We start from the raw sequence: 25,219 nt of genomic DNA, 5'->3' as shown, positions 1-25,219 counted from the left end.
CCACCTCAAAGCCCCTCAGTGAGCTGCTCTGCGGCAACACAAGGAACTTGTAGTTTTGAAGAGAGCTTTAGGAAACTTTGAGTGGGTTTTACATAATTTAGTTAAGCGCAGCAAAGCCACTTGCTTATATACCTGATAGCAAAATAAACCCGTTGGAGGAACAAGCTTGCTGTGCAATGATTTATTTAAATCCCTTTCCGTAAAGCATGGAGTGAAATCCTCTTAAATAACTGGGAAAGAATCGGTGTACCTCAACGTGCGTAGCCCAAACGGAAACCTAACTATTCGATGTATTAAATGGGATCTGTCTGCCGTTGTGTACATCCTTCTCTGTATAATACCGCTCCTAGGCAGAAGCTGGCTGGAAAAATAGCTGGGCTTGAATTTCCCCTGAACAATGACTGTTAGACCAGAGCTATCTCAGCCCAGGCTCCGTCTTGTATTTCTTGCATCCTCGTATTTCCCTGCAGGCAGTGGGAATCTCAGGTGAACGTGAAGGGTCCAGGTACCTCCCTGCTCCCCACTGCCTCTCCCACCGACTTCTGCATGCCGGTTAAATGTGGGTTTTCTTCTGTTTTATGAAGGGTTTGCTTCCCTGCAGGCTGGGGTGATGAAGGGCACGGATCCGAGTGTCAGCTCTGGGGCAATGGATTAATAAAGCCTACAGTGCTTAACTGGTTTTCCACACATCTGGGGTTTTGCTCTTAAATGAGGTATTAAGTCAAAATCCAACCATGAAACTAGGTGATCTGGGAAATTCAGCTTAAAATCCATGTGTATAATACTATGGCTAATCAGAATTTCATATGCTATAATAATATGTGAAACAGTAGACGTTTAGAATAAGCCTCTTCTGACAGAGACTTCTATTCTGCTTTGATAGTTAATAATTTGGGGTAGATTCACACTTATATTATGAAGCAAATAGGTTTTTGTGTGGAGCGAGAGTGATTGCACAGGTGCAATAACATATCCTTTCTCCTAGAAATTGAAACCGTTAGAAGTAAACAGGCAGAAAACACGTGAAGCACAAGGAGTGCCAACATCTCTGGTGTTCGCGGTTACCTTGAGGGAACGTTGGTGGGAAGGTGAACAAATAATATTTGGACGAGGATATAAGGAAGGACAAATCTCCATGTGTGGGGGAGTCATGCAGGCTTTCCTTAAAGGATTTAAAAAGCATGTGATGGCTGTTTCCAAATGGCTCTCCCTGGTTTTAGCTTCTGTGCCAGAGTTTGTGAGGAATAAACGGGAATTTTGTTCCCAAGTACTAGTTAATTTGACAGAGCTAATTCTTGTAAAAACTCATGAAAACACAAACTGTAGATACTGTGAGAGCCGAGCTGGGTGCCCAGAGAGGGGCTTTGCCTTAAAAATGCAGCAGGTGGTTGGGAAGTGGCCGTGGGCCCTGTGAGCATCACTTGGGTGGTTCCAATCCAGGCGTGGAGGTTTCTGCTCAGGTTTTGGCCAACTAGAGGTGTCCTGGAGGGATGCAGCGTGGGAGAGGGGGCAGCACAGGTGCCCCAGGGGGATCTGAGGTGTCCCTGACAGGCGCTGCAGTGATGCTGCACTCGCTACCTGGCTCCTATATATTTAGGACCTGCTGGTATCAAGGGCTGGAGTTGTCTTTTTCATTAAAAAAAACAACACTGTTTTCACTGAAATGTGCCCTTGTGTTTCTTATACAAATAATCACTTTGCTGAAGCAACAAGGCAGTGATATATTGTGAAATCTCTTTTTTTTGTGTGTTTTAGACTTATAATGGTCAGAATGAGAGTAACGAAGACTACGAGATCCCTCCCATAACGCCTCCTAATCTCCCCGACCCTTCCCTCCTGCACTTGGTGGACCACGAAGCTGGATTTCACTCCCTGTGCCACAGCCTCCCTCCGAACAGCCTGATCCCCGCGTACCCCTACCAGAACATGGACCTGCCGGCCATCATGGTCTCCAACATGTTGAGTCAGGATGGGCATCTTCTCTCCAGCCAGCTACCCACGGTCAGTGACCATCCTCACTTACCATCTTTTGCTAAAGCTTCTCTGTGTGCCATGTTCTGAGCGCAGCTGAATGTAGGAGGATGTTCATGATGAGATGTTTGCAGTGTGGGTTGGGAAGAACTGGTGACACAGCCCAGCCTCGCTGCCCACCAGGGCTGGAGTGTGGTGACAGACACTGCAGTCACCTGCATGGCCATGCTCATGGTGGCAATTTTATGTTTCTAGTTTGGTGTCTTCCTGAACCTTATTAACCACTCAAGAGCAAGAAGGAATGTTGTTTTCCTCTGTGTACATAATATCCTCACTGAAGTGAGCAAAGTGCATGTGCTCTGACCCTCTGTGAAAGTCATAGAATCATGGAATAGTTTGGGTTGAAGGGACCTTCCCAGGCCCCGCAGTGCCCCCCCTGCCATGACAGGGACATCTTCACCAGCTCAGGTTGCTCAGAGCCCCGTCCAACCTGACCTGGGATGTCTCCAGGGATGGTTCATCCACCACCTCTCTGGCCAACCTGGGTCAGGCTCCCACCATCCTCATGGGCAACAATTTCTTCCTCATGTCCAACCTAAATCTCCCCTCCTTTAGTTTAAAACCATTACCTCTATTACAGCAGGCCCTGCTAAAAAGTCTGTCCCCATCTTTCTTCTCGACCCCTTTTAAGTACAGAAAGGCCACAATAAGGTCTCCCTGGAGCTTCTCTTCTCCAGGCTGAACAGGGTGACCAGCTGAAGCCCTGGTTCATGTCCCCCATGCCCTGTGTCCTTTCCCAGCTGGGAAAAGCCCCCAGCCTGTCACCTGCTGTCCTGCTGCCAGGGTGGCCCCAGTGGCATCAGCAGGAGCAGCGGGGATGCTCCACGAAGGGAAAGCTGCCCTATGGATTTCAGGGGGAACGAGATCCCTCGCGCACTTGCCAACTCAAATTGCCTCTTGGCTCACGCCGTGGCAAGGGGATACCTCGCGAAGTTTCAAATGACTCTTCCGTAGGAATAAATAAGGCAGGGATAATGAAGTAAAGTGCAGCTCTGGGAAGAAACTTCAGGGCTAATTAGACCTTACGACGCTTCTGTGTCAGCAGCACCGAGGAAAGGTTATGACTTGATTTTGACAGTGGTATTGAATTAATACTGGTGCCGTTTAATAATGTTTTCCTCTTTAGCAGACTTAGCCCTATGGTTAGGTTTCTACATTGTTTCTCTCTAAGATCATTGATTTTCATGGGTGTCGTTGGAAGGCATCAATATCAAACAGAGTTAATTTTACTTAGGTAGCCTGCGCGTCTGCCACTGCGCGAGCTGGAGAGCATTTGGTGTTGATTGCTTGGATAGATAACGGTCTGAAAGGTAGCGATATCTAAATATTTAAATGGAATATTATATCTTAGCCAAGGAAAATCCCAAGGCTTTCTGAAGTCTTGATGCATCTCCAGGCTTCATTGTTAATGTGTTTAAGAAAAACATCATGTTCTGCCCATCAATATTGAACACAGGCATATTTCTATGGAATTAAATATTACTCAGGCCGCTGTGTTAGCTTTTAGGTTCTTAGGTGATTAAAACATTCATTTCTGAGACAAAAAGAGTCAATTTCGCATGAAATATTTTTCCCTGGTTTAATTTAAAGCACAGCCCCTTTGTCTGACCCCTATTTTCATAACACGATAATTTTATCCTGTGTTGATTGTCTCATTTTTGAGAGGTGATATTGCACTTATAAATCACTTTCTAAAATACCTGAAGAAACAAGAATAGTGGGATTTATTAAGCGGCTTCTGTATATCTGAAATAATTTATTTTGGAGTAGTCCTTGGGAAATGTTCTCTTTCTTACTTTATGGTACTGTTTTACAAATGCAGCATCGTGACAATAAATCAGGACTGAGCCAGAGGAGATAAGAAGGGGGCTTAGTGGGCTGTAAACATAGAATAGAGAGATTAAGATTTGTTTGCCCCTTACCACGGAAATAAAAAACCCAGTGAACCCTGAATTTTCCATGCAATGAGACTTTTCCTGCTGAAAGGTAACACCTTCTAGTCCTTTTCGGATGCCCAAATAGAGCCTTCCCTTACTCCAGTACCAGCCCACGAGAGCAGCGTTCGTCCCGCCACGCACATGTAATTCTGTTAGGGGCAGTGGGAGCAGCGTCATGTCTTTTGGTTTGAATACAGCGACAAATGGCAAACAATTCAATGTCAAATGTTTAGACGTCGGTTAGACTTTTCCTCTCAAAAAGTAGCGTGAGCCTTGGGGTTTATTTTAAGGCATCTTCATGAGGAAATCTCAAGTTGCTGAGAAGATGTGAGGCAGGACTCACTGACAACATTGGGGATTGGTATTTTCCTCTACAGCTCAAAAATGAATAAGGAAAATACAGGTGCAGCTGGTTGTCCCCTTCGGTGTTTCTCTTGTCCTGGGATGTCCCAACATTATCCTTAGATTGGATTAACCTCCCAGCGCCTCTGCGATGGAGGAGGCTGCTGCTCCCATTATGCAGATGAATACCGAGCCAGGGCGAGTTTAAATCGATCCCCACAGCAAGACGAGCGCTGGAGAACGAAGGTGGATTTGCTGTGTGCCAGACCCTGCTCCTGGCTCCAGCCCATCCCTGGTAGGGAAAAAACAAAGCCACTGTCACCTCTGCGTTTCCTTGTCCCTGTATCATCACCATCCAGAGCATCCTCCATGCCACCAGCCTCTGCTCACCTTGCTCTGCCCCACGGACCACGTCTACATTTACATCGCGCTGTTCTTCACTCCTGTTCCTGTCACTTTAGTTCCTTATTATTTATTTTTTTTGGCCCCGTCGGTTTGTAGAGGTCAGGGGAGTTTTCGGAGCGGGAAGGTGCGGTGCAGGGAGCCAGGGAGGAGAGGAGCAGGGGTGGGTGGCCAAGAGTAGGCAAAGAGACGGCGGAAGACGTGATATTGGGGGATGGATGGAGCGGGGTGCAGGGTGGCTGGGGAGGAGGCAGGGCTGGCTCCTCTCTTTTGCAATGGGAGAAGAGAAAGGAAAGAGGAGGGATGGCAGGAGAGGAAGAAAAAAGGAGAGATGTGATTGTCATTGAGAAATTGGAATATCGTGGAAAAATAATCAAAGAGGAAAACAAATGCTTTCCTTGGAAAGAGAATGACGTTGCGCACTGGGAGCATCCCATCAGTGTTGTGGTGTGGACAAGCAACTGCTGAGCCTTCCAGGGATCCACAAGGAGACCTGCTGGGCTGGAGCCACAGTGGGGCTGGGGGCCACGGGGACATGGGGGAAAGGAGGGGAGGACACAGAGAAACGCCGCGAATCAGTGACCATTGCCAGCGAGGTGCGGTGCCTGCTGGGTGATGGAGCTGCTGTGAATAAATGAGATTTCAGAAGGGATTTGGCAGAACATATTTGACAGAAACAAAGGGCGATCAAGGTCAGACCCAAGAATCTCCAATGCAGCGCAAACATATTTCCATAAATATTAGATAGCGGCTGAGCGGGCTGGGGGTGTCAATGGTTATCAGGTGGGATGGTCCCTGGGTGCTGTGCTGGTCTGGGAGGAGCTGGGAGCCCCTGGTCAGGGGGTGACAGCACTGCCAGGAGCCCACCACCCCTGCTCAGAAATCCTGATACTTTATGATTCTCCAAGCCCGGCCAAAGGACATTGCCTTGCTGGGGAATACTGGAAAATCTGTTTTGCCAAGGAGCGTGTTGTGGGGCTCTGCTCCCTTCCTGCTCGCTTCCTGCTCCCTTCCTGTTCCTTTCCTGCTCCCTTCCTGCTCTACCACAGCCGTGTGAATTTAGAGCAGAACCATATATCTTTGCGTGGGGGAAGCAGCATGGTGGACAAGTGGCAGCTGTTCTGAGCAAACATCGGCTTTGTAGCAGGTATGCAGAGTTTGATGGGAGGCACTGGCAGCCGGCCCCGTGTCTCCATCTCCCTGGTGCTTCTCACAATGAGAGATCTCGGTGACTATTTTAAAAGTGCCAACAGTTCCCGGAGCTCAGTGGGAGAACTTTCTTTTGCTCACTGCAAGCTGATGCAAGTGTAAAAAGGCTGCAGCCGTAGCCTAGAAGTTCTTCATTTTGGTTTTTTGAGTGCAAACAGATTATTTGAAAAATATTAGAAATCCCAGTGGCAAAAAGCCACTTGATGTAAAAATGTCGAATTTCTAGTTACCTGTGGAACCTGCTTATGTAGAGGGGAAAGAGTAAAGGGTAAATAGGAGGTCAGTTGTAGTACCAAGGGTGAGTGCAACTCTGGAATTCGTGAAGAGCTGGTTGACTGTGCAACCTGAACAGCTGTTTCCCAATGCTATGGGGCCTTGCTGGGGAACAGAGAAGAAAACAGTAGAACAAATCATAGAATCATTTTGGTTGGAAGAGACCCTCAAGATCATAGAGTCCAACCATTAGCTCAACCCTGGCACTAACCCATGTCCCTGAGAACCTCATCTTTGCATCTTTTAAACCCCTCCAGGGCTGGTGACTCCAGCACTGCCCTGGGCAGCCTGTTCCAATGCCCCACAGCCCTTTGGGGAAGAAATTGTTCCCCACATCCAACCTCAACCTCCCCTGGTGCAACTTGAGGCCGTTTCCTCTGCTCCTGGCGCTTGTTCCTGGGGAGCAGAGCCCGACCCCCCTGGCTCCAAGCTCCTTTCAGGCAGTTCAGAGATCAGAAGGTCTCCCCTCAGCTCCTGTTCTCCAGCTGAACCCCCCAGCTCCCTCAGCCGCTCCCATCACACTTGTGCTCCAGCCCCTCACCAGCTCCGTTCCCTTCTCCCAACTCGCTCCAGCATCTCAAGGACTTTCTTGGCGTAAGGGGCCCAAAACTGATCCCAGGATTCAAGATGCGGCCTCAGCAGTGACCAGTACAGGAGACGGTCACTGCCCTGGTCCTACTGGCCACACCAGTGCTGGTACAATTTCCCATCTCCCTTGTGATAAATGGAAAGGAAAGTAGCCCCTTCCTAGAGCTGGGGTGGTGTGCCCAGGCTGTGCGGATGGCGTAGGGCTCCACGAAGCACCATCCTCTCTGGTGCCCACCAGAAGACCTGGAATGAGGTTTCCTGCAGTCAGGTTGCAAGACCATTCCCCTTGGCCAGACCTCCTGGCTCTGTGAGTTCCTCACCAGCCTCCATCCTTTCCAGAACTGCTGCTCCTCACCAAACGCAGCAGCTTTTGTTGTTTACAGCCTGGACCAGAGTCAAGGGAAATCCCAGCAATTTGCCCTGGACAGCACCCGGTCAGGGTGCTCGACTGCAGGCAGCGTGGTTGGACGTGACCGGACAGAGCTGGCACGTGTTGGAAGTTTTCCAATAGAGGGTGTAAGAAAGCAACTGATTAGATGTTGGCACAGAAGCCCAGTAAGATGCGCAGTCTTTTGTCTAAGTCGTTGGAAATACACTGCTGGAGAGAGTCCAGCGCAGCCACCAAGATGCTGAAGGGAGTGGAGCATCTCCCGTGTGAGGAAAGGCTGAGGGAGCTGGGGCTCTGGAGCTGGAGAAGAGGAGACTGAGGGGGGACTCATTCATGGGGATCAATATGGAAAGGGGCAGTGTCAGGAGGATGGAGCCAGGCTCTTCTGGGTGACAACCAGTGACAGGACAAGGGGCAATGGGTGCAAACTGGAACACAGGAGGTTCCATTTAAATTTGAGAAGAAACTTCTTCATGGTGAGGGTGGCAGAGCCTGGCCCAGGCTGCCCAGGGGGGTTGTGGAGTCTCCTTCTCTGCAGACATTCAAACCCGCCTGGACACCTTCCTGTGGAACCTCAGCTGGGTGTTTCTGCTCCATGGGGGGATTGCACTGGATGAGCTTTCCAGGGCCCTTCAACCCCTGACATTCTGGGATTCTGTGATTCTTTGACCCTGGTAAACAGTACAACTTCTACGTTGTTGCAAAATACTTCCAATACATCAATATTTTAATAATTTTAAATTGCTGCGTGTTAAAGTAAGTTATTTAAAACAATGCAGTGTACATGCAGCTGTGCCCTTTAGAGCAAGCTGATGCTCATCGGAGGAGCTGTAATAAATACACAGACAAGCAGCGGCGGCGGTGGGCAGCGCGTCACCCGTAGCAAAAACTTCGCGGAGTTCCCCGTGTTTCCATCCTGAGCAAGTTTGCACTGGCAATTTTGTGTTGTGTGCTTCAGGCTTTGACTAGTTTGCCTTCCTGCTTATTAATGGTTCGGTATTTAAAAACTAAACTCCCAAATATGAGCCCTTGGTGGGAAATAGTCATAATACAACCATACATGAGGATTTCTTTGTATTAAGCAGAGCCCTGTTTGCAATTCCCTGCTAGTGTTTTTCTCAGAGGCAATAAATGAAAGAAATATGTCTTTTTAAATTTTATAAAACTCAGAAAAATGGTTTTAAACAGCTTTTCTTCACCTCCTATAATTATTTATTTTCAAACAGTCCTTCAGGGTAATGTTCCGTTTTCTTATTTCACACTCCTTTTTCTCATAAATGAACCATCACTTCAATAAATCATTATGAAAACAGAGACTAACACAAACCCTGAAAGGTTGAAAGATTTATGTAACACATTTATGTTTTCCATTTTCTCATTCTGGTACTCCACTGCTAAAGCTAAGCTAATAAAAGCTGCTATTAATATTTCTTGTTGCCTAGCAACCGCAGAGAGGGAGTAATAGCTTTAGCTAGAAAAATAGATGACCGATAAGGAAAAATTCAATTCTTTTATTATCTCAAGGGAAAATGGGCTTTTACTGGAACATTATGATGTACGAGTGTGAAGTTGAATACAAAGGGTATTTTTTCAGTTGTTTTTCTATTTTTAATGAACGTTATTTTACCTTCGCAAACTCGTTTAAGGCATTTGCCCCACCTACTTGTGGGCTTAATTTAGCAACACCCACACATGCTTCTGGCTTTAAGTGTCTGTTGGCGTTTTCATTTGAAAGCCCCCTCCCCTCCACAGCTCCCCCCGAGCTTTATCGCTTGGTCATAAAATTTCACTCCAGGTCAGAACCTGGGAGACAAGATTCCCAATCAAAGAGCAAACTGTTCTTGTGTGTATTTAAAAAACACGCCTTCTCAGAGGAAGGGGCACATATGGATAGTTACTTTCTGAAGTTTAAGCGGTCGCGGCTGAGCTCTCTGTGTTCAGGGAGAGCGGGAACGTGCTGCTCCTGCCTGTGCCCACAGAGCGGGGCTGGTGATGGAGATGCAGGTGCAGAGCTGGTGGGAATGTGGATGCTCTTAGAATCACAGAACAGTTTGGGTTGGAAGGGACATTAAAGCTCATCCAGTGCCCCCCCTGCCATGAGCAGGGACATCTTCACCAGCTCAGGGTGCTCAGAGCCCCGTCCAGCCTGGCCTGGGATGTCTCCAGGGATGGTTCAGCCACCACCTCTCTGGGAACCTGGGCCAGGCTCTCACCGCCCTCACCATAAACAATTTCTTCCTCATGTCCAGCTCTTCTTCTGTGGCAGAGGTCCCACCACTTCCCAGTCATCCCAGTACAAGCTCCCTGCAGAGCAGCAGCCCCTCTTTTCACATAGCTGGTGCAGATGCTTCTGCGTGGCCCCTGCCAAGGACTGCTAGGAGGGAATCGGGGTGATGGGAATCACAGTCGGGTCCCAACTCCGTGAGAGCTCAGAGAGCAGCAGAGCTTACGAGGATCTGTGCATGCAAAGATGGAACCCAAGGGACCAAGCTCCTACCAGTGTGCTTGTGTGGCTGGTGCTTGGGTTCACCCATGGGTGTCCCGTTCCTCAAACACAGGAAAGTGAAGTGTCGTGACTTTTCACACAAGTGAAGTGTTGCGATAGCTGAGAAACAAAGCCACTGTGGGTTTTGCTCAGTAATACAAGATCTTACTCCCTAGACAAGGGAATGGAGGAAGGCAAGGAACTGCTCCTGTTCGTGTCTTCGCGTATCTCCTCCTTGGTGCTTTATAAAGTGGCTTTTCCCTCTGCAGACAGCCTGCTCCTAACAGCCCAGATCTTCTGAGAAAAGAGGCTTGATTGCAGCCTCCACATTTTATGGATGGTTGAAGGGTCTAACTGATGGTCTCAAGCCCAGTTTCTCTTTGGCACATCTATATGGAGCTGGGCACCGAGACCTGCGATACACAAAGCGCTCGGTGTTCCCTGGGAGGGAGCAAAGGTTCCCCAGCGCTCTGCAGGCTTCTGCCAGCCGCTGATGGAGTTTTGCCTGGGGGGTCCTGCCTCCGTGTGACAAATTCCACCTGGCACCTCTCAAAGCATGAGTTGTGTGGGATTACTGTGTCTTGTGGTCGGTCTCACCCTTAGGAGATTTTCCATAATATTCACCTATAAATTACTTTTGCTCTGTATTATTGCATCACTATTATTAATATTATTATTATTGTTACAGTTACATCCTGTTACAACTGTAATGTCATGTATATTAGACATACCTGGGGCGGAGACACAGGCGCTTGACACAGTGCAAAACCTACAGGGAAGAGATACTCCTGCCTTGGAGAACTTCATACCTATGAAGGCAAGACAGAAAAATAATACACAGGCACAAAGTAATAGCCAGAGGTGCACAGGAGATCTGCAGCCTGTAAAACACAGTGTTCTCATGCCCACACACCCTGTTCAGCACACCCCTGATTGAGATTTCTTCCACCACCCATCCTTCTTTGTGCCACAGCCACTGCTACACTCTCATGTCCACCCTTTTCTTTCTGTCCCGTAACAAGGGGATGTAAGAATACGTTAAAATCAGCTCTTACCTACAGCACCCCGTGTACCACGCCAGGAACCAGCGCGTGTGTGTCGGTCTGGCTGCCCAAGTGTCTCTCTGGTCCGTGTCTCTTTTCTTTTTGCTCTGCAAACTGGGTCCTTGTCTCCCCTCCTCATCGCTTGCTGGAAGGACAACAGGTCCCATCCCGGGGTGGTGTAACCGCTGCTTCCACGTGGCGATCTGGTTGTTCTGCACCTTTTCACTATTCCACAGAAGTTCATTCTACTAATCTTTCCTTCCCTCTCCTTGAGTTGGTCGCTATCTTTCTGATAAACCGGTGGCTCCGGGACAGTCCCACCAGTTAAAGAGTCGCTTTATCAGCCGTAAAATAACCGTGCTGTAACCACGGGGAGGGTGCACGTTATCCCCGGAACATATGTCAGGTGTGATGGTCCTTTTTGTTTGTGCATTGCCTGCCGTTGAGCCTTTGGTTTGCTTTTATAGCTTAAAATATTTACCAGTTGCATTTAAGTTTGCGTTGAAGCAAACTTTTTTGGAACAATAATGGGCGCTATAAATACGCAGTTTGTGTGACAGCAATGAGGTGGCTCGTTGTGAACAGCGTGTATTTATTAGCAGTGTAATTAAAATATCAATTATGCCGTGTTGACGGTTTGCCAAATAACTGGCTTTTGTGCACAGTAAACTTAATCGCTCCAAAGTCTACTCACAAGACCTGATGCGAGCCTAATGCCAAACTAGTACAACATAAAACCAGCATTTGCTAAAGCACAGCTTCGATATTACTTTGCGTAATGGTGCTGCACTCCATAGCTGGTATCGTGTTCTGAAAATGAGCTTTTAATGTACAATTTGTATTGCTGAGGAATGTCACTTACTTTGCAGAACATCTCGCCAACATAAAACCTAAGATTTATTCCTGTCATTTTTTGTCTCCTATGCCATGTTGATAATAAGAAGTCTATTTTATGTGTGTAATGCTTATGTCAGTTTTGAAATTTGGGGTTTCATGAAAGACAGTAGTATAAATAAAACATGATATAAATTAAAAATATAGTGGAAAATAAAACCTGTGAATTACAGTAGCAGATAAGATAAATATGGCATGAAGGAGGTTTTCAGAACAATGTAAAATAATTGGCGTAAATATGCTCAAAGTATGGGATGGGTCTTTTTTAAGAACTGATTCTGATCTTGAGATGTGTTTGTCTCTGGCACACAGACATGCGGCTGGATGCATGTTACTTAACCTCGTCTTATCCCTTTGGATTTAGCTTGTGTATTCCTGCGGGATGTCCTTTCCCCCCCCTTAGCGAATGACCCCACTTCAACAAGTTTTCTGGGTGAGGTGGTTAAGAATGCGTTTTGCCCACATCAGAAAGAAAAATCCTGCAAATGAGAACATGCTTTGAAAACTGAACTTGAGATTTGGAAGAGAGCTTCTTTGGAGTCTGGGATGTGGCTTTGGGGAAAGGGTCCCCCCGCCTGGCCAATTCCCCATCTTTGTCCTTGGCCCGGGAGGTGGGGACAGTGCCGCTCGGGCTCTGCTGTATTGGGGTCTGTCTCTGCCGCCTCCTCCCCTCCTATCACAATTTGTCAAAATGTAGGAAAGTTTATCAAAGAAAAGATCAAAGATGGACCAGTCAGCTAACAGAAAGTGTCAGAGCTGCCCTCGCCAACTTATTTGGGCCATTACAAATTTTTGCCTTCAGTTGCAGCAGGAGATAAACCTTATCAGACCATCTTTGCTTAAACGTCAGTGGTCTTTGGCCCAATGGTTTTGGGTCCCGTTTGGACCTCAGAGACCACAACCACTATAAGAAAAGTTAACTAAAGTTAAGGTGACTGTTTCCAGAGACTCTGCTCACCAAGACGTGTGCTTCCCCAGCATCCTGGGCTGAACGTTGAACCAGCACTGCGAGAAGTTCATCTGAGAGCTGCACTTTCTTCTTCCTCAGCCTCTTACTGCATGTGCTCAACCCTCTTATAGCCGGTCAACCAGAATCTGCCGCCACCCTCCCCAAAACACCATCTTTGTGCCTTGTTTTGTGCACGTGGCTCAGTGATGCAGGTTATCTGAGAACTTCTTTTTGTTTGGGTCACGCATAGGAAAGTAGAACAAGTTCCAGGCAGCAATGATCTCCAAAGCATGTGTGTCCGTGCCGTGTCCCGCATCCTGTTCCGCTGCTTGGCACTTCTGTTGGAGTGGGGGGGAGCAGAACAAAGCTGAGCTGTCATTGCCACCTCTCTGGAGTGACGGTGATGGTCTAATGCGGGGAAGGTGGCTTTGCCAAAGGGACAGAGCTCTCTCCATCACCCGGGCTGCTTGTGCCATATGTTCCCCTGGTTTGCTGTCCTTTCCATGCTGTGCCGCGCTCCCTTCTTTGTGATGTGCGCTTGGGGATGAGGAGGAGATGTGGTGAGTGTGGGTCTGCACCACATGGCAGAGCCTCTGAACGGTACGTGATGGTTTTAAATTCACATCGTAACCTCTGCTGCACTGCCCAGTCTTCGTGCTCCCACACGTGTTCACACCCCACATCATAATGCAACACCAAGTCCTTCTTTGAAGTGCGTCAGGCAGCTGTAAATGGAATATTTTTTGCCAGCTTTAATCAGCAGCAACTTGGATGTGGGAAAAACTGTCTGCTGTCAGTTATCCCACCAAACCAGCGTGTCTGGCAACTCCTTGCCATCCATCTTGCACATTTTGATCAACGTTGCGGCCCATCTTTAATTGCCCTTATCCCTTAGATCAATCATATTTATCTCTTAGCTGTCATTTGCCTCCTCTTTGCATGTTACCAGGTTGCACTAACCTGCTCCAGCAATTACTCATCGCCCTGGATTTTCCTTGTTGACAAGCAGGGTCTGTGCAATTTGAGGCTCGTTTCCGATCGGCACACGTGCTGCCATACGTGGCTTTCTTTCAGTGGCCTTTCCAGAAGTTTCATCCCCAAATGGCCCTGCGGTGCCCGCTTTGGGAGGCAGCGTTGGTGCCGTCCCCGCATCTCGGCTGCCGCCAGCGCCTGCCCCGGGCAGGAGAACACAACAGGATGGAAATTTCCATGGCTTTTGTTCCAGCTGTAGAGGTTGCGATGACTGTTCTGACTGTTCTGCTGTAGGTGTGTGAGTAAGTCTTTTTATTATTTAAATGGGAGCCGTTTTTTAGAGGCAAATAACAGAAAGTGCTTACAATAAAAATAATACACTAAAACAGGCTTTGTTATGCAATGAGGAGATCAAAGAGCTACCTCAGCCACGCTGCCGATCTCTTGGAGTGAAGGGAGAAATGGTTTCTAATTGGGAGGTAAGATTTCCTCAGCTGGTAAATATAAAGGGTGATCCTGCCTTTTCGGAGGGGTTTTCTCCCGCCTGTGGGCTCGGCGGGGTTTGCTGGCAGTGTGAACGATGGTGGAACACAAACAGGAACCCTGAGTCAGATTTCCCTTTCTGCAACGAGCACCCCAAATCTCCACCTGTATTTTAGCAGTGGGGTGGGTGTGAGTCTGGATAGGTCCAGCTGCCAAATTCAGAGCCCCCGTGAGACCAAAAGGTGTTGAGCCCCTGGAGCACACCCTGAAAAACCCGGTTCCCATCAGTCCTCTCTCCCGCTTTAGTGGTACAGGCTGAATCACTTTACATTGCCATCGCCCAGGAAAATCAAAGTTGCCATTTGAATGAAGGATGCTGCTTGAGTCCTGCCTCTGTGAAGAGGTGTGGGATGCAATGTCAAGAGAAATTATAATGATTGCTGCAGATACAGCTTGTCACAGAAAGAGAAAAATGTTTCTGCATCTGATGCATGGCAGCGAGCCAGTTGGTGATGTTATATGTCCGAGTGTTTCGCTTTGGCTCTGCTGGATAGCATTCCTTAATGCTCTGCGTGGCTGTTATATTTGTCTCCCAGCTCTGCAGAATCCCATTAGGAACCTTCTGTTTACACCATGGAAATTGTTTGGTCTCTCCAAACGGCCGCGCAACAGAGGGAGAAGCGTATTGCTGCAATTCTTCAACATCCGTAGAAATTGCCGGTGTTATATTTCTCACTTATCTCTCTTGCAGTGGGCATTTCTCATTATGGATCGAGATGTCCTGTAACCTGCAGCAGGCGGCTCTTCAACACCGTGGCGTGGTTGGAGGGAGCAGGATCTGCTCCTTCGCCACCGCAGCACTGCGTGCGGGCAGAGAGCCACTGGTGTTGTTTTGCCTGAAACCTGCTGCTTTTGTGTCATTATTGCTTTCGAGCTGGATTCCAAAGGTAGGTGCATAGTGGCCAGCATGGGCAGCCCCATGGTGGGCATCGTGCAGCTTGGGGCTGCGTTGGACATGGTTCCCCCCATTGACCGATCCCCCTCCCATCTGCTTTCTGCAGATATTGGTAGCAGAGCAAGTGGAGATCATGGGGTGACTGGCAAGCTGGGAAGAACGTGCCTTCTCCTGGCATGTGGTGGATAAATTTGGGGTGATTTGAGGTGTTGCAGCAAGAAAAGGGAATAGAGTCATAGAACGATAGAATCATTTTGGTTGGAAGAGACCCTTAAGATCATCAAGTCCAACCATAACCCAAATCTGTCACTAAACCATGTCCCTAAGAACCTCGTCTATAGCAAAGAGTGGGATCAGTCAGGGAAATGCTGTCCTGACCCAGGATTTTCTCTGTAGAGAAGAATGTTTTGCCAGTCTCCCCCATTCTTTATTATGTTGTCGTCTGACTAACAGCAGAAAAAACAGCGATTAAAGAAGACCCATGCACATCATGATTTGTGGGGGGTCTCTCAAGGTTTCGTTGTTGCCCTGCATGCGATGTTGTTTATGCTTTTTTATTAATGATGCTGGATGTAGGCGGCGAGGAATAAAATTTGAGGGTGACACAAAGGATTTGGACATATTTGGGACAGGAGAAAGGGAATTCAGAGAGATTTAAACACAGGAGGGAAATGAACTGCTAGGGCAGTTTGTTCAGTGTTGATAAATGCGAATTAGTGCATGTTGAGAAATATATTCACTACTCATAAAGCTTACAGTGTTCTGAATTAACTTGCAGATTGATTCACGTGGGCTGCTCCTCAAAGTACCTTGTTGCAGGATCAAGGTGTCAGAAGACAGGAGAAATTCATGGGGGGTTTTGAGAGGGGTGTGCTGGGTACGGTGCTGGTCAGGCTGTCTCAGGGCAGGAGGAGAAGGGAAAAACAGAGGCTCAGAGAACAGAAACACGGGCCTGAAAAGCTCCCCCCGTGATGGCAGATGGTGACATTAAGAAGGAGGTGAATAAATACACAGAAATTATAAAATGGCATAGAACAAACAAACCAGAGCAACTGGATCGGGAATATCCCTCAACAAGGAGACTTCACGGGATTTGCGATTTGGACGTTCAGAGCAATAGAAGGGAATACTTCGTTTGAAACACCGGTCAGGAAAAGCTCTGAGACTCACTGCCCCAGGGAGGTGAAAATGAAAACAGCAAAAAGGTGGGTTTTAAATGTTTACCGAGGTAACAAAAAGATGGAGAGCTGCTGTAGTAAATGTCAACATGCCCAATGGTGGTGAGGAAAAGCTAGTTCCTAACATGGGAGAAATCCATAGCTCGTTTCTAACTTGATTTAGTCTGAAGATGAGGAGCACCAGGTCCCATCTCACCCATACTTTGTCTTATTCGGGGTAAAGTGTGGTGGAGTTGGGCCATGTCTGGTTTGACTTACTGGTAACTATTCACACCTACACATTTTATCTTAGATCTTAGTTAAAACTGACTGAATGAATACTGACTCTGCTGTCCTTGCAGCACGAGCCAGATCGGGGTAGTTTCGCTCTGCATCCTCTTATCCTCTTTACTTTAACAGAGTAGAGATTTGGGCACATTGTCAAATTAGACCTTGTAACATTAATAGCTTCTTATTACTTGAAAATTTTGTCTAACACAAGGAGAAGGTCTATCCCATTGCTCTTTTCCAGTTCCTACTGATGCCAGCCCATTGGGATAGACCAGCCTTCGCAAGCCGCCTCTTTGAAGGTGCATTCTTCATGTGCAGAAATGGTCTCTGCAAGAGCTGAGCTGCGGTTGTTAACACAGCACAGGGCTCATGTTCTTAATGCCAATCCACCTGCGTTATCGCAGGAGGTTTCTGCCCAGTGCTGGAGACAATCCTGCACACAGCTCCAAGTTTCTTGCTGGTTGGGCATTTTCATGGCATGTTCCCAGTTCTATATCAGTTTTCTGGGTCTGTCCTAGAGACTCTCTGATTATTTCAGCCCGTGTTTTTTAGCAACAGTCCACAGACAGTTTGCCATCTGGTTAGCATTAATCTGAAGGAGGAGGTGCTGTGGTTACCTGCAATAAAATCACTTTGCTTTCAGGATGAGTCCCGTTAACTTGCATGTTCATGTTGAGCTCAACTGAGGACATTCAGTTCTGGCAAGAGATTAAACAAGGTGAAAATGGGATAGCTGGGACAAATTCCCTTCCCAGGTGTCCCTTGAGTAACCCCGAGCTGGTGTCAGCAACTGAAGTTGAGTTCTTGCTTTGATTTCTATGTCTTGGCAGGCACGGTGAGATAGAAAGTACCTGCATTCTCCCCAAGTATGACAGGGCAGGCCACCATTCAGCCTCCACAGCCAGCTGGTCTTCATTTGGTTGGTAGTATTGCCTAAGTTCTCTCTTTTGGGAAATCCATTCCTTTCTGAGCTTACGTTTCATGATAACATCTGTGAGTACCACTGCCTGGCTCCCTTTGCAGCCGTCCCATTGAGAACAGGCGTTTGGATTTATCTTCCTGTAACAGAGCTGAGGGTACAATCGGACCTCTCTGAGGGATGTAGGAGGTCTGGAGGTCCATGAGAAATGTCCAGAAATGACCCACACTGAAGAGCCCAGAGATGGTCTGGGCATTGAGCAGATACAGGGTCTCAGTGGGGTGTTTTAGACGCCAGGCAGCTATAGCTGAAGAAGCAGTTCGATTTTAATGCATTCTGCACTGCAAAATAAAGGACAGAATGGTCTGTACTCATGGGTCATCCTGTTACCTTCCTCCCTCCAACTCACTGAGAGGACCAAACACTTCCAGCTCTGCTTTGTCCCCTTGCGGGGGGTCCCTTGCTTCCTCAGCACCTGTCCTTTGCTGGCAGAAATTCAGCCCCTCCATGGTGGCCAACAGATGCTCTACAGCAGATGCTCTACAGCATCTACAGAGCATCTAAACACGAGTTGCCCTAAGGGTGAAATCCAAACAGTAGAGGCAAAGACAGAAAGATAAAGGGGTTTTTAAACCTTTTACAAAAGCAAAGACTGAACTGGTGGAGCCCTGGTTGTGGCAGGGACCCGTCCAGACTGCATCGGGGAATTCGCAGGGTGGGTTAGAAATCCCTGTCCCACCCAGAGCGCGGTTGATTTTGGACGTCCTTTTGTGGCTCAGCATCCGTGGCTCTGCCGTGCTGTTTTACAAGGCAGATATCCAGTTCCTGAAGGGATGGAAGCCAAAGTTCAGCGCAGAGTATTGTGCCCTGCTGAGGGTGTTGTGTTAACGCCAATTGGAAGAGCGATTCCGGTGCTGATTTATGGGATGTGTGCACGTGTGGCCAAGCAGCATGGGTCTGTAAACATTTCCTTTGCTAACCCAGTGGGTATTTGTTTAGCAGTAAAGGTCTGTAACATTAGATTGTGGAAGAGACTCTAATGTGGAATAGTACAAGCTCCAGCAAGTGGGATTTTAAAGGTAGTTTTTCTCTGGCTTCTCACAGTCGCAAAGCATTGATGAAATGTGACCTGATAGAGCCCCCCTGATGTGAAATTCCAAAGAATTAGAGGGTTATGAGCCTCAATCTGCTAGGATCCCCCAGAGCTGCATTTCCAAGCTCCTTGCGGGAGCAAGGGCTGGTTGGTGTGTGTACAGGCGGCTGTTGTGCGTGGACTTCAGGTTTGCACAGGAAAACTTCTCTCTGGCAACCGTGCCTTTTGATTTCATGCTTTGGGTCTTAACGCCTCAAAAGTCCAGGGCTAAATTGAGGCCCCTTTGAAAATTTGGATTTCCTGATCCATAATGGTTGGTTGGAGCTGGCATTCTCCCGAGTGACAGTTCGCTTCAGTCCCTTTTGCTTTGCTTTCTCACTGAAGTAGAAAAGTCATATCCAGTACAATGAACTTGGTGCAGTCAGCAGCAATTCAGCCATGCTGATTTATCTGAGCCGTTCACTGAGCAGCGCTGCGCTCCTCTGGAAGCACCCGTGCCCATGACTTTCATGTTGATTTTTACTGTTGCCTATGAACGACCAAAGGGTTTAATTATTACAACCAGACTTTTGGCTCTCGTGTCCTCTGGGCAATGCTGCACTTGGTTATTCAGCTGTCCTTGGAGGATGCGTGTGTGGAAGTGGAGCTGTGAGGAGTCAGGAGTGGGTTTATTGCTATGATCTTAAGTCATGTTCCGTTGTATTTACATTTTTGCAGTGTTTGTGTTTTGTGGGAAGCTGGCCATATGATTACAATGAATAGATGTGAGGAAGTGGCCAGTAACATTTTTAACACCGAATCAATCACTCTGATGCCATGTACACCTTGAATAATAATAACTGGGCTTCAATTATAGCTTACATTGAAGGTTCACTGGGGAAAAAATTAGACAAGTAACTACCATTATGGCTGTTGCAAGATGGTTTCTTTGTAGTACCTAATCTACAGTAATTTAAAAAACATGGATCATTAAAATCAATACATATTGCAACCAGAATTTATGAGCTTGATTCTCTCCTACACACAGATGTGTCGGTCTTGTTAAGAGCTGAACGCCAAAGTTATGGAAAACAGCGTTAGGTCAAGGAAGGCTGGGCTTATTGTTTCCTCCACAGAACCTTTTCCTAGTTCCTTCTTCCTTGTATTTATTACTGAATAGAAATGCAGGTATTTAACACAAGCAGAGTGGACTTCTCAGCCCCTTTGAATTCAACATGAAACTAGTGTAGCCAACAGTCTTGCTAAGCAGACAAGACTTGAGCATGGGTTTAGTTTGTGGGATTGTAAGGCTTGGCTCCATCAGCCCTTTCCCAGAAATACAGAATCACAGAATCAGTTCAATTGGAAGAGACCCTCAGGGTCATCAAGTCCAACCATTAACCCAACTCTAGCACTAACCCAAGTCCCTAAGAATCTCATCTAAATGCCTTTTAAACCCCCCTAGGGATGGTGACTCCAGCACTGCCCTGGGCAGCCTGTTCCAATGCCCCACAGCCCTTTCCGGGAAGAATTTTTCCTAATATCCAATCTAAACCTTCCCTGGCGCAACTTGAGGCTGTTTCCTCTTGCGACTTGGGAGAAGAGACCAACTCCCCTCCATGCTCCAACCTCCTTCCAGGTAGATAGAATCATAGAATCATTTCAGTTGGAAGAGACCCTCAGGACCATCGAGTCCCACCATAACCTGATATCAGGAGTCCAAGACACCTGACACGGCGCAGCATGGAGCAGCAAGTATTTTTGAGGTGGGCAGGGTTGGTTTTATTGAGAAAGAACATTGCCTTTGAGCTGACTGATCTAAGCCTACATATTAGAACATCTAAACAGCCCATCGTGGGGAAAACTGGTCACCTGGTAATAGAACAAGTAGATATTTAGGTGACTTCAAAGCCAAGAAGATCAAGAACGTGGAGATGATGAGAAGGAGGAGAAATGCCCTGCCGTGATGGAAATTGGGCCAGACACACTGAGGATAGACAGTGCTGGAGGGTCTGACAAGAGACTTAGGAAAAGTCCATAAGAGACAGTGGCTTGCAGAGTCCTTAAAAAAAAGTTTATGAAAACCCAAGTTTTCCAGGCGAAGCCAAGAGTAAAATCACGAAGTGCAGGGCAGTGTCAGTGTTGAGTCATGGCTATAAAAACACTAAGCATTGAACCAGGCCGTTTTGTTGAAAGCAGTGCAAATGTAGAAAATGCCTACATCGATAAACCAGCCTTGTGGAGTGACACTCAGGGTGCGAGTCACTCACCAAGCCCCAATTAGTCACCCAGGTTTCTTTGCCAGTGAAGAGGCTCTTCGGGGTGTGATTCATTGGACCTGTCTCAAATACCTGCCTTGGGATGGAGCGAATGTCTCTGCGGGGATTTGAGGGGGACTCACCACCCAGCTCAGATGCATCAGTCCACGTTTTAGGTGCCGGTGTTTGCACAGATGCTAATTTTTCCAGCTATTCGGCAGAGAGGAGTGGTGGTATGTTGAAAGCGAAGGTTAATAAAATCATTCACATTCTGTCCTTGCAAGAGTGAGATCCTGTTGTGGGCAACCAGTCCTGGTCCTCAGTGGAGCAGCAGGGATGCTGTGGGATGAGCAGTGGCTGAGATGCAGGAGGGAAGGGGCTGGACAGGTTGGGGCAGCTGTGCTTTGCATCCTCTTCACATGAGCAAGGCACTTGGCAGCGTTGCTGCTGGTGTCGCAGGGAGGGAGATTCCTTGGTGCATCATCCCCCTGCACACATTGGCTGCAAAGGCAAAGCAACAGGATAAGACCCCCGCAGTTGAGCCTCAGGGGAAGTTTCTTGCCTTCATCTTGTGTTTCTGAAGGGTTGAGGCAGCCAGGTCTGTACCACAGGGCTGCAGCTCAGCCCTGGAGGGGTTAATCATGTAGAACTGCATGTTCCCAGGGCGAGGGTAACCCCTGGTGACATTCGCACAGGAGCTATGGACATGCACAGTGAGTGTCCTGCCCGCTGGGGCAGTCAGTGTAATCCCGGGGTTTAGCAGAGTGGCGGAACATCCTAGCAGATGTGAGTAGGTGCATTCATGTACAGCCGTGGAGGAAACAGGAGCATCTGGAACTTTGCATCAGTCCCAGGGAGATGAGCAAGAATTTTAGAAGGAAGCTTTGGCATTTGCCCACGAAACTCTGTTTTGCCAAAATGGCAAGAGCCAAATTCTTCCACAGGTTAGGAGTGTCTTTCCTGCTTTCTCCTACATCTAAGGTCTGCTAGATTTCACTCTCGATGACCATCCGTCCTGCCTCTGCAGGACCAAGTTGTACCAGGGGAGGTTTATATTGAATATTAGGAAAAAATTCTTCCTGGAAAGGGCTGTGGGGCATTGGAACAGGCTGCCCAGGGCAGTGCTGCAGTCACCATCCCTGGAGGGGTTTAAAAGGTGTTTAGATGAGGTTCTCAAGGACATGATTTAGTGCTAGAATTATGGTTGGACTCAATGATCCTGAGGGTCTCTTCCAACCAAAATGATTCTGTGATTCTCTGATTCTATCACCATGAAGTGGTGGGATCCTGCAGGAGCAAGAGGCGACACCAGTGATGACCCATCCCATTTAGGGTGCTGGATACCAGGATCTACCCACTGTGGCTCCTCAAGGCTTCAGGGAGAAGGTGCTTCAAGCAGAACAGAGTAAAGTGGCGGTTTCTAGTTTATGTGAATTATGGCAGAGTCTGAAGGAGCTCAGCCAGCTCCCTCCTTCTCAGAGAGGCAGAACGGGCCCTGGATCTGGGAGGATGAAGGAAAGCGCGTCTGAATCATGCATTGACATCACCAGGAGCGCTGCCGCTCTGCGACTCGCGTCAGAGCTGAACTGATATGGTTACAGGAGACTGTGTGGCTTTTAATATTCTGGGAGAGCTGCTACAGTGGCAGAAAAAAAATCATTATTCATGGATCAAAAAAAGAAAGGCATTAGCAGTACAAAGTGTCATGATTGTCTCTGTTCTGCTCCAAGGTTGAAATGAGATGCCAGCTGTGCTACATGAGAAGTAGCTTGAAGAAACCCCAATAAAAATGCACTGATTATTCTTGAAAGACCCTTGCAATTCAAGCCAAGGTATCACTTACTAATTCATGGGGAAGCACAACCCTCCGCTGACTCACAGGCGGTTGGGCTGGAACAGGAGGCATCACAACAGAACAGCCGCATGCTTTATGTCACTGGAAATAAAGGGTGAGGTGAACGGAGGAGCTGCCAGCACCAGAGCCGTGATTAAGAGATGCCAAGTCAGCTCTTTGTCCCAGAGGGGGAACAAAAAAGGAATGCCAGGTTCACAGAGGAGGTGGTGGTTCCTGCCATGTGCACAGGGGAATAGAGCAGGGAATAATCTTCTTCCCCAGGAGGAGTAAAATTCAGATGCCAGCAAGCAAACGCCCTACTGAGTGTTGAGTCCTGTGGTGGAACCACACTCTTAAAAAAGGAACAGATACAGAATTACCTTAATGCTTTTTAGCAGGATTTGTTCAATGCTGAGTGTTAGATTTTAGCAAGGTGAGTATTGCCAATGAAGCCATGGGTGGTTCACAATAGTCCAGTATCTCCACTGGTAGAAGAGAGTGGAAATGTATATAAAATACTTGTGGGTGTCTGCTGGAGGTTCTGTGAATGCCCTTCGGGGTTATGAACATCTGAATAGACTGCTATAGGAGAAGGATGTATGGAAGTTACCTTCCTTGACACTGGGTCTAAAATCCTTCAAATGACTCTAAGCCAGCTCAAACGTGTCGACACAGTAATAATTTTATACTAATGTTGTTTCATTAAACTTCTGCATTTTTGAAGTTGTTCGCTCAACTGATCCATTAGTAATTAGCGTTTAAACACTTTGCAACATTCATTAGCTTCGCTGCTCCTCCTTGCTTAAGAACATCGCTCTTGGTACCCAGGAGGGGCCGAGGGGTCGAGTCACTTGCCGGGAGCATCTCGGCGTGAGCTGGGAGGTGATGGGACCCTCAGCCCAGCTCTCCCTGCGGTGTTAACGCTCACCTTGGGACACGAGAGCCCTGGGACGGCTCGTGGTCACACCGCGACCAGCCAAGTCCCCTGCTGGGATAAACTGCTTGGCCTTTGGTCTTTTTGTTCATCCACTTGCTAATAAGATTACCCCTTACGACAGCAGGACAGCGATATTATCCCCTAAGTAAGCAGGCGGGCTGTGTTGTGTATCTGCGAACGTCCTGGCCAGGCTTTTGCTCAAAAACAAACAAAAAGAATCCCTATTTTTCTGGAAATAAAGCAACGGCTGCAAAAGCTGTTATTTCTCACCCAGCAGCTCCGGGCTGTGCGGGTGAAGGTGCATTTGAGTCTCGGGTTTCCCGGAGTCTCATCACATTGCTGGAAATACTTTGCAGCCCTGTGCGATGCTGAACCTCTGATGCTGAGTCTCTGCTACCTCCGGTCTCACGCCACCGACCCTGTTGACAGGGGTGGCAGTTGGAGTGGGAAACCTTTCAATTCCGGAGCTAAGCCAATGTTTTGTGGTACTGCCGAAAAGCCGCAGATGCGGAGTCCCACAGTGCTGCCTTTACAGCCTCTTCTCGGAGCGGGACCTTGCTGTTAAAGGAAAAAGTTCTGTCTTAAAATAGAAAGCCACACTGAATTATACAGCCACTCGATAATTATTTTTTAGTGCTGCTGCTAAAAATGCCTCATTAAAAGACTATAAGTCATCATGGAGTGCTGTCAAGCTGCCGCACATGGGGATTTTATTTCCAGCTGCATTTTATTTCCTGGTTTTGGTGGGCTGAAGTCTCGAGATCAGAGAGTAAATATTTGCATCCATCTCTATTTCTTTCTGTATTTCTATCTTGTGTGTGGTGGGAGCAAAGCAGGGCGCAGGTGGCAGATTGGGATGCGGGGTGCCAGGTGCAGCATCGCCCAGGGGCACCCGCGGGTGTCACCCCACGAGTGTCACCCCGTGGGTGTCACCCCACGGGTGTCATCCCGGGGTTTGGCCGGGATGGTTTGGAAAGGTGCCGTGCCAAAGCCGCAATGGGGGTGGATGTGCCAGGCTTTGAAAGCGTGCCAGTCCGTGTGTGCAGAGCGAACGGGAGGGAAAGGGGACCCGCCCAATATTAATTATGACTTTCGAAGGCTTGCCTAATTACATTGTCTCTCTTAAGACAGCGACACAAATATTTATGAGTGGGACTTTTTATTCTCATTGTAATCAGTGACATAAATAGGTAACACCTTTATAAAGAGTTAATAAAAATGTGTCAACACAAGCTCGAGCACAAACTATCGAGCAGTGTACAGTAAAACATTCCAGTGTTTATTGTATTAATTGAATATTCATGAGATGCCAATTTAAATTACAGTTCACAACTGTTGCTGTGTCTAATGAATAATTTAAACAAGTGTGGCCAAAGAGATTTCAACGCTGCATTAGCAAACTGCAAGGGATTAAGCAACAGAGAATTTATAATTAGCTTTGTATATCCTATAATAAATTCATTGGAAAGATGGGTTTAATTATCCCACATGTTAATTCAGAATTCAGTACATTAATTTTCAATTGAAAAGTAACCCTTTCTTCCCAGATAATACATTTGTCTCTTCCGCATCTCAGGAACTGCAGATTGCACGCGTGGAATGCCCTGATCTCTGCAAACCTCGTCCGCGGTGGCACAGCATTTGTAACTGCCCACCCCAGGTCTGGGGGAGTCGCTTTTCTGCATTTCCAGCTGGGGATGCTGAAACAAGTGAGATCAGACCCCTTCCTACAAGCCCAGGTCGCAGGGTCCTGCTGTAGCCCCTCTGTGGCGTGTCCTGTCTGACGCGCTTGTGGCCACT

At 47.6% G+C, this 25,219-nt stretch overlaps 1 protein-coding gene across 2 annotated transcripts in view; it reads left to right on the top strand.

Annotated features, from left to right (window-relative positions):
• The window catches only part of TOX2 (TOX high mobility group box family member 2), a 137,767-nt gene that overhangs the window by 78,177 nt on the left and 34,371 nt on the right, over positions 1–25,219 (top strand). For both annotated transcript variants that reach the window (XM_065850222.2, XM_071815560.1), the window contains exon 3: positions 1,756–2,001. In XM_065850222.2, the coding sequence (XP_065706294.1) occupies positions 1,756–2,001 (246 nt within the window). The remainder of the gene's footprint in view (positions 1–1,755; positions 2,002–25,219) is intronic.

The sequence above is a fragment of the Patagioenas fasciata genome, chromosome 16 (assembly GCF_037038585.1).
Source record: "Patagioenas fasciata isolate bPatFas1 chromosome 16, bPatFas1.hap1, whole genome shotgun sequence".
NCBI classification, from domain to species: Eukaryota; Metazoa; Chordata; class Aves; order Columbiformes; family Columbidae; genus Patagioenas; species Patagioenas fasciata.
The sequence above is the reverse complement of the archived record's forward strand: the minus strand, read 5'-3'. Positions and strand labels throughout refer to the sequence as shown.